Source organism: Zalophus californianus, chromosome 11, assembly GCF_009762305.2.
Source record: "Zalophus californianus isolate mZalCal1 chromosome 11, mZalCal1.pri.v2, whole genome shotgun sequence".
In the NCBI taxonomy this organism is placed as follows: domain Eukaryota; kingdom Metazoa; phylum Chordata; class Mammalia; order Carnivora; family Otariidae; genus Zalophus; species Zalophus californianus.
The window spans coordinates 54,443,752-54,459,415 of record NC_045605.1 but is presented as its reverse complement, the minus strand read 5'-3'; the positions used below and the strand labels follow the sequence as shown (position 1 = coordinate 54,459,415).

The 15,664-nt window shown below is 42.0% G+C and overlaps 2 protein-coding genes across 4 annotated transcripts in view; one reads left to right on the top strand and one right to left on the bottom strand.

Annotated features, from left to right (window-relative positions):
* Positions 1-6,005, bottom strand: part of RSF1 (remodeling and spacing factor 1) — a 159,506-nt gene extending 153,501 nt beyond the window's left edge. The window contains exon 1 of one of the 2 annotated variants that reach the window (XM_027578467.2): positions 5,563-6,005. In XM_027578467.2, the coding sequence (XP_027434268.1) occupies positions 5,563-5,749 (187 nt within the window). In that variant the 5' untranslated portion in view covers positions 5,750-6,005. The remainder of the gene's footprint in view (positions 1-5,562) is intronic. The other variant, XM_027578466.2, reaches the window with a different exon arrangement.
* Positions 6,006-6,182: 177 nt separating this feature from the next.
* The window catches only part of AAMDC (adipogenesis associated Mth938 domain containing), a 39,878-nt gene continuing 30,396 nt past the window's right edge, over positions 6,183-15,664 (top strand). Inside the window, exon 1 of one of the 2 annotated variants that reach the window (XM_027581163.2) lies at positions 6,183-6,304. The gene's annotated coding sequence lies outside the window, so the exon portion shown is untranslated. Of the gene's footprint in view, positions 6,391-15,664 lie in introns of both variants that reach the window. The other variant, XM_027581164.2, reaches the window with a different exon arrangement.

Genomic DNA, 15,664 nt, shown 5'->3' with positions numbered 1-15,664 from the left:
GAATATTTCTTTATTCAAAAGTGGAAGAACAAAAACTGGACATTTTCAACCAAAACAGGCTCTGGTTCCAACAATGCTACCATTAATGGTCTACCACTGTAGATCCATGCAACTCTCGGCATGTGCATCTGGTGAGATCTTTTGCTTAAAGCAACAGATAGTGACTCCAGTTACAGTAAAGTCATCTTTCTACCTTGCAGAATTCACCTAAAAACAATTGTCACATGATTCAATTAGCACCAGTAGAAGTCCCAGTCATAATTCCAGTTATACGTAAAAGGTACATTCTTTTGTAATGACATTTGACTGTAAGAGCTGTATGTTCAATCATTTAAAAATGCAAAAAACAGACTGAAACTAAAAGTGCACTAGTAAAATAAAAACTTTTAAAAAAATCAAACCAAAAATGAATGATTCAACTTATTTAATACCATACAAATAACTCAGTCAACCATAGTACCAACCAGGGGAATCATAACACATTATCCACACATACATTAATAGATATAAGTAAAAGAAAAAAGTAGATATAAGTTAACTTTTCAACCAATACCTATACAAAGACTACCTTTAAAGAATGAAAAAGTGCATTTGCCTCTTGAAAAAGAATGTCCTCTGAAGGACAGCAAAGACACTTGGGAGCCCTGGATGTTAGTAATCCCAAAGTCAATGCTCATTTTTACTTGCATCCGTACCTCCCAATCATCCACTTTTAGTCAGAAGGAAGCTGGAGAAGTCCATACAGAGCACAGAATTAGGAGGGCAAAAGTTGACCATGAGGGAATGGGGCTCAAACAACACCTTCAGGGGCACTCGGTTGGCTCAGTCAGTAGAGCATGCAACTCTTAGTCTTGGAGTTTTAAGTTCCGGCCCCACCTTGGGTGTAGAGATTACTTAAAAACAAACAAACAAACAAACAAACAAACAAAAAACAACACCTTCAGGGATGCCTGGGTGGCTCAGTCCATCCTCAGTAGGATCCTAGAGTCCTGAGATCAAGTCCCGAATCAGGCTCCTTGCTCAGCAGGGAGCCTGCTTCTCCCTCTGCCCCTGCCCCCTGCTCATGCTCTCTCTCTCTCTCTCTCTCTGACAAATAAATAAATAAAATCTTAAAAAAAAAAAAGAAAGCAACTTCAGTTGCAACTGAAGAAATCTAGCAACAAGAAATCTAAATTTTTTTTCCTGACAGTTTCAGCACACAGGTGGACTCTGAAAAGAATGGTCTGAATAGCACCAATGGTTAGCTACATACACTTGAAATCAATCTCTGCACCTTGGTTTTCCTCCCTGCAAAATACAGTCAAAACGGACATAGTACTCCTTTCTTTCCGGCAACAAAAACCAATGATAATCTCAAAGCACAAGTTCCCAAGCTTTCTAAGTTCCTAACACCCTCAGCATTTCAGTAATTTTTTCACAACAGCACTAGGCCAAGAAATACTAACAGTTCCACTTATCAAGCTGTTAGTAGAGATTTGAAAAACTAATCTACCTTAGCTGAAAAAAAAATAATGTTTTCACTTCATTCTTAAATAATCACACTTACTTACAGAATGCATATTACAGTGAGGCAATGCACAACTTCTCAAACTTGGAATCAAATTGGACACTGCTATTCTTATTTCCTATTTCTCACTGATTTTCATGCAGTATTTGCATTTGTCACAGCAACCCCCAAAAACTCAACTTCACAAAGACACATCATCCAAAGGAATGTAGCACGATCTAATGTTCAAATCAGGAACTATACGAAACTAGTAAGTTTACCTGGCAACCAAAAGATGTCAAATACTGCTATATGTTCCTTGAATATTTAAACAACCACACAGCGCCTCTGCAGGTTGGTGACAATACGTGTAGGAAACATGGCCCCTAGAAAGGTATTATATAATTTTGTGGCTTTGGACTCAGATAGACCTAGATTAGAAATCATATTCTAGGGGTGCTGGTTGGCTCAGCTGGTTAAGCATCTGACTCTTGATTTCGGCTCAGGTCATGATTTCAGGGTCCTGGGATGGGGACTTGAGTTAGTCTCTAAGCTCACCAGGAAGTTGGCTTGAGGTTCTCTCTCTCCCTCCTCCTCCCCACACAAGCAAGCACACGCACTCTCTCCACTCTCCCCTCTAAAATAAATAATCTTTTAAAAAATCAGACTCTACTAATAACTATGTAATCTTGGGCACTGGGCAGCTGAATCAACTTCTTAAACCTTAGTTTCTATGCCTGCTAAATAAGAGTAATAGTACCAACCTCAAAGAACAGTTACGAGGAATGAGATGATGTTTGTACATAATAAATGCTAGTTATTATATCATTCACACTTAAACCAAATAAGCAGTCTAAGCTAAAGCCACAATGTCAAATAAAAACTTATAAGCAAATTTTTAGGGAAATGATCATAAAGTGCTTAAACAATGACAATATAGAGAATTACAGTCTCCTCCAAAGGATGCCATAATGACATACCTATGACAAAAACTGACTAGGTAAAATGTTTTAAACTGGTAACTCAGAAGAACATACTTTCAAAAACACCTTTTAATGGACAATCACACTAGGAAAAACCAAAAGTTTTATAAACTAGCATTCTTTAAGCAACACTAAGAACTGCCTTTTAAACATACAAGTTTACATACAGCAAAACTCAGCTGATTATAACAAAGAGTTTTCCCAAAGAGCATAATAGCTCAATATGATACCTTTGCTCATACCCCTAGTCTCACAACATGCTAAAAATTTAACAGTTTAATTCCAAATGAACTTGTGTATCTTATATCTCACAAACATCTTTAATAAAATTTGTAATACAAGAACACTGTAAGTGTTTGGTTTATGAAAGGATTTTTGAAATATTTCATTTGATCCTCAGATATTATCTCTATTCACTCAGGAGACGAGGTCTATAGAAATTAAGTAATTTGCCCTGCAACTTATATATTACTGTTCCGTGCTAAAACCAGTGTCTTTTAATTCTTTCTAGTACACAACTCCTTTCCAAAAAAGACTCAGTACATCTTGTTAGTTGGTCCAGTAATGTTTAATCCAACTGTTACAAGTAGGTTAACCATCATCAAAGGACTGATAATCTTTTCCCTACACAGTAATGGCATTTTACCTGCAGACTCTTCATTTGCCAAGTATCCTGAACTGTATAACATTAATTAATGATTATTCTTAGGTCACATTATGACAAGATCTACTATTACAGATGCAACCATACCAATGGTAATACAGTAGCTGAGCCCACTGGTATAATCTCTCAGCCCAGAATTTATCTCATTTTTCACTTAGCTGGTGGCCAACTGTTCAACTCTAGATGAAAAGGTAACATGAACTATAAACTGACCCTAATATTTTTTCTTCTATAAAACAAGCCAAATGCGGTGGCCAAAATACTTAAAAGGAATGGAAGGCAAGAAAACTTGCACACCACCCAGAATACAATACCATCACAGGTCTATGCCTGCCTTTCAACTTGGTCCAAGTAAATTCCAAAAACAATTTGCCAGCAATCCTTTTCCCCAAATCCCCAAATTTCTCTCAGATACATATACTACTAACACTTCCAAAAGTATCCTGAAACCAAGTTACTAAGGCATTCTACTTCATAGTGACTACTTCTCGAAAACTCCCCTGTAAATGCAATGATAATAAAATAACTATTGGGAAGCTTAACTTTTAAAGAAATTCTGCAGGAAGTCTTTATATAATGTAACTTATCACCCCTATTTTATACTACATTAAAAAACTACCCTTTTGGGGCACCTGGTTGGCTCAGTCGGTTAAGGGTCTGCCTTTGGCTCAGGTCATGATTCCAGGTCCTGGGATCCAGTCCCTTGTCAGGCTTCCTGCTCATCAGGGAGCCGGCTTCTCCCTCTCCCTCTACCATTCCTCCTTGTGTGCTCTCGCGCTCTAATAAATAAAATTTTTAAAAAACTACCCGATTATATGCCACAGTTTGTTAAGGGTGGAGATTTGGGCTATTGATAAGAAGAGATCTAGGCCTGTACCATAACTGCTACTTTAATCTGAGTCTTTGGTAGCCACAACATTTTCCCTATAGCTAATATTTTGAAAAACTTCACACCTGGACCCTTCCTAGCAATGTGAACGCATTCTGTTAACAAACTTCTTCACTTCCATGGAGAATTGAAGAGCAACCTTGTTTTCTTAGAAAGGTAACAGCTATCTGTCTTATACAATACCCAGTCCACTTTAGCAACCTAATACGGACTCCCCCCCCAAAAAAAATCTATTTGGAAAACGTCTCTTCTCCAGCCAAGGACTGTTCACAGATAAAGGCAATGCTCAGAACACAGGGGGAAAAAAAAAAACCCTCCTCTGAGGGAAGAAATATGCCAGGAAAGGAGAGGCATGGATCGGGAATAAATAAGGGTGAGTGCACGCGTTCAGTGTAAGGGCTGAAGGCAGCAGGCACAGCGCTGAGATGCTCCAGCGAAAGAACCAGCAGCAGCAGCAGCAGCAGCAGCAGCAGCAGCAGCAGGAAGTTTCAATGGGGCCGGGCAGAGCATGCGCCCTGCACCCGCGCGGTGGCCTTATGTGGAAGGAGCACCACTTGCGAACACCAATAATAGACCAGCAGCACCAGAGAGAGAAACATGAGCAACAAGCACCTTCTTCAACTGTTTCCCCCTCCGTCTGAGCCCCTCCTCCAGCCTACATACTAACCACCCCACCCCACCCTGCAAATGGGAGGGCGACTTCTTCCCCTAAGCCCTGCTGCCAAGATGAAGGGGGAAGGGATTAGAAAAGTGGGGAGATGCTTTTCTATTATTTGGGGGGAGGTGGGGGAGAGGGAGGAGGAAAACTATGGGGGAGGAAAAATTAACCCTCTACCCTCCAAAGTGGAGGAGGTGAACCGACTTCGACCCCCAAAGCGAGAATGGAGGAGGACCCCCTCCCATGGGGGAGGAGCAAACCTCCCTACTCTGAGGAAGGAGTTTTGGGGGTTAAACCAGCCCTCGAGGGGAAGGGAAGAGAGACGCGAGCGACTCTCTCGGGGGAGTTCCCACTAGAGGGAGGGAGAGCTGAAGTGTCCGCTGGCCCCCGCCCACCCAGGTGGAGGGAGAGAAAGGGGCGCCCCGAGAAGATGAGCCCAACCTCCCCCGAGATGGTGGGGAGGATGGTGGGAGGAAGGGAGGGAGCAAGGGAGGGGAGGAGGAGAAAAGCGCAAAGCTGGCCGGAACCTGCGCTCCCCTTCCCCCGCCACCCAGGGGGAGAAGGGGTGGAGGACCGGCCCCTGCCGCCGGGGGAACAGTCCCAGGGGCCGCAGACCAACACAATGACCACTCCACGCCCCCAGCCCACACCTAGCCCGCGACGCCCCCACCTCCTCTCGGCGCCAGGCCCAGTGGCCCTAGGGGGTCTCTGCCCCGCCTCCCCACTGCCCAAGACCCTGGGGGCTGGGCGGAGAAGCCGAGCCGGGCGGAGCTGCGCCCCAGGGGAAGGACAGAGCCGCAGAGGCCCGGGGTGTCCGTGAAGAGCGGAGAGAAGGAGCGTGCCAGGGCCGCTTCCCGCCGGGCGTTCGGGCCCCTCGCTTACCTTCTCCACTGCCGACGTCCGGCGGCGGCGCCTGCAGCACCCGCTCCAGCTCGGGAAACGGCAACTCAGGCAGGTCGAGCAGCGGCCCGTAGCGCTCCAAGAAGGAGCAGACTACGGCGAAGTTGGGGCACGAACCCGGGCAACCCGGAGGAGCCATCGCGGCCGCCGCTGCTGCCGCCGCCGCCATTTTGAACTGGAGGATGGAGGAGGAGGCGATGGGGGGGGAGTGGAGGGAGTTGGGGGCCGAGGAATGGCAGGGCAGCCTTGCGGACAACAGGAGGCGCTAGTGAGTGGGCTCCCCTGTGAATCCTACCGTCTCAGGCACGGCGCCGCGATCCCACAATACAACGGCTGCTCGGAGCAGTCGAGAATCGAGTCAGACGGGGGAAAGAGAGGCGCTCTATGCCTTTCACTTTCCGCCCTCTTTCCGCCCCCCTTCCCTCACTCTATTTCGCCCCTCCCACCTTGGGTTCGCCACTGCCTCGTGTGACAGGGGGAATGAAAACAAGGGAAGCGGGGCAGGGAGGAGGACTGGAAGCTGGGGAGGCGGGACTTTTTAGGAGAGGTGGCCAATAGGCTTGGAGGGGGCGGGACTTCGGGCGACGACTGGCTGAAAGGCGCTTTCAGGGCGGGGCGAGTGGGGGGGAGCGCCCAGCAGAGAGGGCCATAACGAACCGAGGTGAGAGGTAAAGCGCGGAGCCGTTTGGGAATGCTGCTCTCCTGAAGAGAGGACGGACGTTGGGTGAGTTTTGGGGGGGCTCCAGGAGCTGAAACCGGGCTACCAGATGGTGGGGGAAGTTGGGGAGCGTGAATGAGAAGCAGAAAAAGGTGAGAATATTAAAAAAAAAACCACGATTCTGGGAGAAGTTTGGAAAGGGGAAAGGTAGAGAGATGCCCTTAATTTGGGGTTGGAATGGGACCTTTGTAAGGAGAATTGCTTGCGAAGCTTTACTGAGGGCTATTGCTGTCTCCTGGGGTACAAGCATCTCAGCTGTGCTGGAAAACAGGATCTGAGGGCTTTGGGGGGCGAGAGCCCGAGGGAACGGCTCTGCTAATATCATCTGTCTGAGGAGTTGGGGACCTGGTAGGAGGTCACGGTCTGAAAGGACCAGCTCTTCAGGCAGACCAAGGTATGAGGGGACAGGGCCCTGCTGTGGTTGCCAGGCTGTGAGGGGAAGGGACTCTTGAGGCACGAGGATCTGATGGGACGAGACTTTATAGGGGGACCAGGGTCCGAGGGTGGGCCAGGACCCCACTAAGAGGACGAACAGGATAAGCGACTGGGTGCAAAACAATTGTTAGAAAGCAGGGTTCGGCTTCGTTGGGGGCAGCAGTGAGCATTCTCCCACAAAGAAACCATCAATCATGCAAAGTAGAAAGTGCAACTTGGGATGCAAGGTGCATTATGGTTAGAAGCCTGAGCTTTGGAAGTCAGCCATACTTGGGTCCTAATAAAAGTGCTTCAGGTCATTGCAGAAGAGTCTTCATTTCTTTGAACCTCTGTGAAGTGGGGGTTATAACAGTACTTACATCATAGGGTTTTACTAGCTATTCACGGTAAATTGATTAGCACAATGTCCAGGCACATTCATTGTAACTATTTTTAAAACGTTAGTTGCTATTACTGAATAAAGGAATTTCTAATATTTGATTGAATTCACCTATAATTTATATAGTCTACTACTTTGAGCTAGAATTTTCAGCATGCATTTTAAACTTACATAGTACCGGGGTGCCTGGGTGGTTCAGTCAATTAAGCATCCGACTCTTGATAATCAGCTCAAGTCTTGATCTCAGGGTCCTGAGTTCAAGCCTGGCATTGGGCTCCATGCTGGGCTTGAAGCCTACTTCAAAAAAAAAAAAAAAAGTAAAAAAATGTTAAGGGGCACCTTGGTGTTTCAGTTGGTTAAGTGCCTGCCTTCTGCTCCGGTCATGATATCGGGGTCCTGGAATCGAGCCCCCTTGTCTGGCTCCCTGCTTAAGGGGAGTCCGCTTCCCTCTGCTCCTCCCCCTTCTGTGCTCTCTCTCTCTCCCCCTCTGTCTCTCTGTCAAATAAATAAAAATCTTTTAAACAACGTTAAAACTTACATAGCAGCTACTTAAAAAGAATTTGAAACAAGGTATAATATAAACCATGTAAAATCAGAAAATTTATAGTTATGGGGCACTGGGTGGCTCAATTGTTAAGCATTTGCCTTCGGGTCGGGTCATGATCCCGGGGCCCTGGGATCGAGCCCTGCATTGCACTGGGCTCCCTGCTCGGCAGGGAGCCTGCTTCTCCCTCTCCCACACCCCTGCTTGTGTTCCTTCTCTCGCTGTGTCTCTCTGTCAAATAAATGAATAAAATCTTAAAAGAAAAAGAAAAGAAAGAAAAGAAAATGCATGGTTAAAGGAAGGTAAAATATACAGTATAGGCAAATAATTATATTGGGATCAGAGAAAATGCTTACAATTATTGAATTTTGTTCTGTATTTCTAGAAAAAAAACATAATGGTCTATATCATTCTCACTAGCTAAAGAAAAAATATTCATTTTTATCAAGAGAGAAAAACAACTAGGGGTACCTGGGTGGCTCAGTCAGTTAAGCCTCCAACTCTTGATTTCAGGGTCATTGGAATTGAGCCCCACTTTGGGCTCTGCACTGAGCCTGGAGCCTGCTTAAGATTCTCTTGCTCCTTCTCCCTCTGCCCCTTCCCACACAGGCCTGCCCTCTCTCTCTCTCTCTCTCTCTCTCAAATAGAAATGAAAAAAAAAAAAGAGAGACAAAGATCTATATTATAAGTGGAATTTATAACCTAGAATACTGAATCCTAATCTTGAGTAATGTACAAACTCTTTATTTTTTTTTAAAGATTTTATTTATCTGACAGAGAGACAGCACAAGCAGGGGGAGTGGCAGAAGGAGAGGGAGAAGCAGATTCCCTGCTGAGCAGGGAGCCAGACAAGGGGCTCAATCCCAGGACCCAGAGATCATGACCTGAGCCAAAGGCAGGCACTTAACTGACTGAGCCACTCAGGCACCCCACAAACTCTTTTTAAAGGAAAAAAATGTGTTTTTTTTTAATTTCTTAAATACTCTTGAAAATTCCACTTTAAAGAAATACTACTATGAGAAATTAAAGTCAGCATAACAATGTGAATGTACTTCATGGCACTGAACTATACACTTAAAAATGGTTAAAAGAGTAAATTTTAGGGATGCCTGGGTGGCTTCAGTCGGTTAAGCGTCTGCCTTCAGCTCAGTTTGTGATCGTGGGGTCTTGGGATCGAGTTCTGCATCTGGCTCCTTGCTCAGTGGGGAGCCTACTTCTTCCTCTACCTGCCGCTCCCCCTGTTTGTGCTCTCTCTGTCTCTCTCACACAAATAAATAAAATATCTGAAGAAAAAGGGTAAATTTTATTTTATATATATTTTCCCACAACAAAAAAAGTAAAAAAAACAAAAAAGAAAGTATAGTCTTACTTTGGGAAAATGTCTATGGTTGTGAGTTATCATAACAAAAGAGAAGTTTTCATTTAATGTGTAGTAAAATACTGTTTTAAGCAACACTGCTTAAACACAAGTCTAAATTAAAACATCATAGAACTCTCAAACTGCCAAGTATGTAGCTCTACACCTGGGGACCTGAAGACCCCAGTTTAAGAAAAATCTGACCTAGAACACATTCTTAACAACAGTTTTACAGAAAGATACAAAAAAACTTAAGATCGTTATTTAACTGACCTTAAATAAAGGGCAGATACACAACGTTAAATAAAATTACATCTTTGTGAAGCAGAGAAAGGAACTTGTGAAGGAACTTTGATAGAAAGAACTTCCAACCTAATGAAGTTTTAATTATATCATTTTGTAACCCTTACCTCCAGCCCTTCCCTTCTAGGGTTTTTTTTTGGGGGGGGTGGTTAAGATTTTATTTATTTATTTGACTGAGAGAGAGAGAGAGAGAGTACAAGCAGGGGAGCAGCAGAGGGAGAGGGAGAAGCAGGCTCCCTGCACAGCAGAGGGCGCCCGATGCAGGACTCTATCCCAAGACCTGGGGATCATGACCTGAACCGAAGGCAGTCCCTTAACCAACTGAGTCACCCAGGTGCCCTTCCTTTCTAGGTCTTCACTTTCAGCTATTCCAGTTCCTCACCTCCTACTCTTCCAAGGGTTGTAAAATAACACTAAAAGAAAGCCTTATACTATACTTTTCTCAATCCTCACACTGTTATTCAAAGAGAGACATAAATAAGGTTAGAGTTTCTCCCTTTTCTAATCCAGATTGGCATGGGAACAAAGTCCTTGGGTATCAGAAAGTTATATCCACCCAAAAGATAAGAAATGTTCTCTGTCTCTCATTCTCTCTCTCACACATAAATAAATAAAATCTTTAGAAAAAAAAAAGAAATGTTTTACTACAAGATTTAGATCATACCTTCAGGGCGCCTGGGTGGCTCAGTCGTTAAGCATCTGCTTTCGGCACAGGTCGTGATCCCAGAGTCCTGGGATCAAGCCCTGAATCAGGCTCCCTGCTCAGCTGGAAGCCTGCTTCTCCCTCTGCCCCTCCACCTGCTTGTTCTCCCTCTCTTGCTGTGTCTCTCTCTGTCAAACAAACAAATAAATAAAAGATTAAGATCATATCTTCACTAAGTCTGTTCTTGAAAAGAAAATAAACACACACCCATAATAACACCATCTCTTTTTGCCTTTCTGGACCCAGAGAAGTTGTGGGTTACAAGAGTCTAATCCCAGTTGATGTAGTTAAGTGAATGAGTTATATACATCAGACTAGAATATAAAGATAGAGTAGCCTTAAAAAAAATCTGTAATTAATTTATTGCTACTACCATGAAGATGCCTTCAAACAAGCACTAAATTATCTACACTCAGTCTAACTTTGTTTATGAATAAGAGATTTCTTAAGATGGTTCATATTTCACATCCTATTAGGGAAAAAAGAAAACTTGTTCATTCAAAATTAATGGCTAGTTTATTCAAAATACCAAAAAGTCTAAAACAACCCAAATGTTCATCAACAGAAGAATGGATGAATAAATTGTGATTGATTCTTGCAACAGACTAGTATTCATACTAATATACACTTGATACTACAACGTGAGTGAATCTCAAAGCCTGTTGAATGAAAGAAGACAGACACAAAAAACAGGTACTATACAATTCCAGCAATATGATGGTCTAACTAATCTAGGGGAAGAGAAATCAAATTAGCAGTTTCATCTGAGCTTTGAAAGAGTAACTAGAAAGGTACACAAGGCAACTTTCTGGATATTTTTTGTATCTTGATTGGCAAGTTTATACATTTGTCAAGTCTTTTTTTTTTTAAGATTTGTTTATTAGAGAGAGAGAACAAGCAAGCAGGGGGAGGGTCAGGCAGAGGGAGAGGGAGAAGCAGGCTCCCTGCTCAGCAGGGAGCCTGCTATGGGGCTCGATCCCAGGACCCTGGGATCACCACCTGAGCTGAAGGCAGACACTTAACCGACTGACCCACCCATGCGCCCCCATTTATCAAAACTCCTTAAATTCTAAACAATATCTGTGCAATTAGCAGAATGTAACTGTGCTTTGATTTTAAAACTTAATGGCTTATCCTTCAATTATCCCAAATTGCATTGGTAAGTCTGCCTTACAACAGAATAACTAATACATATTTCTGTCTCCACAAGATACTATCTTTGCATTGGTTACACATATTTTTTAACAGACACTGTAAACCTGGTAAATGTATATTGAGGTGAATTGAATTTAGTTGTGGAGCCAATTTGGGGAATTACCAGTCATGAGTAAATTTACACCGGTTTGTTTAAAGTTCACTTTTTTTTTTTTCAGATTTATTATTTGAGAGAGAAAGAGCACATGTGTGCACAGGGAGAGGGGCAGAGGGAGAGAGAAGGAGAGAAGCAGACTCCCCGCTGAGCAGGGAGCCCAACAACTTGGGGCTCCATCTCAGGACCCTCAGATACTGACCTGAGCAGAAATCCAAAGTCAAGACACTCAGCCAACTGAGCCACGCAGGCACCCCTAGAGTTCACTTTTTAAAGAGTTAATACATCTAGATGTGTGTGTGTGTGTGTGTGTGTGTGTGTGTGTGTGTGTATGTTAGATGTAGAGAAAAAGCTATTAAGTGTCAGAAATAGGAATCTGTGTCCTTCAAGATAGTTTAATAAGAAAATATACAAAAAGAAAGAGAAGTTATAATATAAACAAGATTTAAACCAGCCTTTTGTTTTCTTTTCCTAAGGATAATCAAATTCTGTGTTGCAGCAGAGTTCTACTCATTGAAGAAAGCACTTTTAGAAGTGTCTTACGATCTTGTTTAAAGAGTTATGCATTAGTCTATTCTTTTCTTTTAAAAGAATGGCTGAGACTAATTTCTGTGGTGGAATAAAGATTTTTACTAAAAATAAATTTATGTAGCAACCACTGATATTAAAAGGTATTATACCTCATATTGTTGCTATGTGTCTACCTGTTTTAACTTTACTATTAGATAAACTGAGGGCAGGGATCACATTATGCAATTTGGTATCTTGTGCAGCAAAGACTAATATTCACTAATGTGGACGAGAAAGGTTATACCGGCTGTTAAGATATTAAGATACTGTACTTACATGCTAATTGCAGAAGAACCCCTGCCCTGAGTGAGCCTCCTAAGTAATCCCTGGCACACTGGCTACCCCACTTACTTTCTAACAACTCCCAGCAACTGAACATTCAATACAGACACTGCAAACCCTATTCCAGCATCCCACTCCCATTTCAATGTAGCCAGTGCACATGCTTCCCTCATTATTTATTTTGAATATAGCCTTAGCCTACAGTAATGTTTTTTAAACTATGGGTTATGACCCATTAGTTGGTTTTAAAATGAATTTGTTAGATCAAGACTAAAATTATATTAAAAATGAAAAAGTAAAAATAGAACAGTACTGAAAAAAGGGGGTGCTAAAAAAATAGAACAGAAAATAGTGTATCACATAAAATAAGGATAAGTATGATAAGTATATTGCAAGAAATAGATACAAAATATGTATGTTTGCAGGTGTGTGTGTTATAATAAACATGTATTTGTTGCCGTGGTTTAGACAAAGAGTTTGAAACACATTCCCTTAGCTTTACATGTGGAGGAAAATGAATGAATGAATGTCTGGATGAATGAACAAATCAGATCTTTATCACTTAATTATGACGAAGGAAACAGATATTATTGGGTAAAATTTCTGTTTTAACTCCATACTCCTAGATGAGATCTAAGCATGACTACAATAGTTATTGTATGTTTTTCATTCAGTAATATTTTATGGTATGTCAGACCCATCAGTTCTCTTAGTGCCGAGCAGAACTAGATTGCAAAAGTATTTCTTCAATACTATTAAGATGACATTTGGGGAGCGCCTGGGTGACTCAGTTAAGTGTCTGCCTTTGGCTCAGTTCATGATCTTGGAGTCCTGGGATCCAGCCCTGCATTAGGCTCCCTTCCGGCGGGGGGGGGGGGGGCCTGCTTCTCCCTCTCCTTCTGCCCTTCCCCTCCCCTCCCCTTGTGCTCACTCTCTCGCACTCTGTCTCTCTCTCTCTCAAATAAATAAATAAAACCTTTTTTAAAAAAAATGACATTTGGATATCTGGTGAATCATTAAGATAAGTTGTGTCAAAGCCTTTAAGTTGCAAGTAAAAGACAAATAGGATTAAACAATAAAGGAAATTTATTACCTTAAATAGTTGAAAAGACCAGTGGTAGCTCATGCTTGAGGTATGGTCTGATCAGATGGTAATTCTCTTAGTATGTCTCTCTGTGTTGCCTTCCTCTGCATGGGCTGAATTTTCAGACTGATTTCCCTTTTGGTACTGGCAGTTTTAAGGTACCCTTCTATGTTCTATTCATCCCAGCCTCAGTATCTCAGAATTTCCCCCCAAAAGTCCCCAAACTGACACTGATTGGCACATCTCAGCTCACATATTCAACCATTCAACCAGTGTAGAAAGTGAAAGTAATTGATGTACTCAATGCATTAGCCTAGGTCAGTGCTTCACTCCTACAGCTAGAGATACAAAGGTCAGTGCTTCATTCTTAAAGCTAAAGGTTTATGAAAACCACAAGGAAGGGGTGCCTGGGTGGCTCAGTTGGTTAAGTGGCTGCCTTCGGATTGGTTCCGTCATGACGTCAGGGTCCTGGGATCGAGGCCCACATGGGGAGCCTGCTTCTCCCTCTCCTCCCCGCTTGTGCTCTCTCTCACTATCTCTCTCTCTCTCCAATGAATAAATAAACTCTTAAAAAAAAAAAACATACACACAAGGAGTCAATGCCTCAAGAACCCTAATATACATGAAGAAAAAACTGACAGAATTGAAAGGAGAAATAGAGAATTCAACAATACTGCTTGGAGACTTCAATACTCCACTTTCAATAATGGTCATCTAGGAAAACTAGGAAGAATGTCAACAAAAAAATAGGCTTGAAAATACTATAAAATAGCTAGACCTAGGGGCGCCTGGGTGGCTCAGTTGGTTAAGTGTCTGCCTTCGGCTCAGGTCATGGTCCTAGGGTCCTGGGATTGAGCCCCGCATCGGGCTCCCTGCTCCGCAGGAAGCCAGATTCTCCCTCTCCCACTCCCCCTGCTTGTGTTCCCTCTCTCGCTGTGTCTCTTTCTGTCAAATAAATAAATAAAATCTTAAAAAAAAAACAAAACAGCTAGACCTAACAGACACCTATGGACACTGCACAACCATAGTGAATACACATTTTTCTCAAATACACATGGAAAATTCTCCAAGGTAAACCATGTGCTAAAGCATAAAAAAGAAGTCTCAACAGATTTAAAAGTGTTGAAATTATGCCAAATATGTTCTGCAAACATGGAGTTAGACCAGAATCAGAAACAGAAGAAAATTTGGAAAACTCATTTATATTTGGATATTAAGTGACACACTCTAAAATAATCAATGGTTCAAAGAAGAAATCTCAAGGAAAATTAGAAAATACTTTTAGACAGATAAAAATGAAAACATAAAATATCAAAACTTAGGGGATGCACCTAAAGAACTCCTTAAAGAGAAATATGCAGCTGTATATAAATACTTGTATTAAAAAAGATGACTTGTATTAAAAAAGATAGTCTAACTTTCCATCTTTAAAAAACTGAAAAAAAGTGGTACACCTCGGTGGCTCAGTCAGTTAAGCATCTGCCTTCAGCTCAGGTCATAATCTCAGGGTCCTGTGATTGAGCCCCACATCGGGCTGCCTGCTGAGCAGGGAGCCTGCTTCTCCCTCTCCTCCCTGCTCATGCTCTCTCTCTTGCTATTTCTCTCTCTCAAATAAATAAAATCTTTTTTTAAAAAACTGGAAAAACTGGAAAAACAAACTAAACACAAAATAAATAGAAGGAAGGAAATAATAAAGATAAGCATAGATATTAATGAAATAGAGAATAGAAAAATAGAGAAAAGCAACAAATCCAAAAATTGATTCTTTGAAAATAACCACAAAATTCACACATCTTTAGCTAGACTGGCCAAGATGAAAATAGAAAAGTCAAGTAACTTAAAATCTGAAATGAACAAGAGGACATCACTATCTATAGTGATTTTAAAAAGGATTATAAAGGAATATTATAAATAACTGTATGCCTACAAATCAGATAATCTAAAGGAAGTGAACAAATTCCTACAACAGAAACTATTGAAACTCAAGAAAATCTGAGTGGAATTATAACTAGTAAAAAGATTGAATTAGGAATTTGAAACCCCCCCTCGCCCCACCCACAAAAGACCAAGAAAGACACCAAGAGTGCTAATGCACAGAGAAAAGGCCATGTGGGGACAAAAAAAGAAAAAAAAAAGCAAGGAGGAATCCATCTGCAAGCAGGAAGAGAGGTCTCACCAGACATCCTGCTGGCACCTTGATCTTGGACTTCCAGCCTCCAGACTGTGAGAAAATCAATTTCTGTTTTTTAAGCCACTCAGTCTGCCATATTTTGTTATGGAAGCTTTAGAAGACCAACAGAAGTCTTTCTCAACACTCATTAACAACTCATTATACTTCCCTTACACCACTTTTCAAAAGTTACTTCATATTAAAAAAAAATTCCCTTAAAAATTATAGTT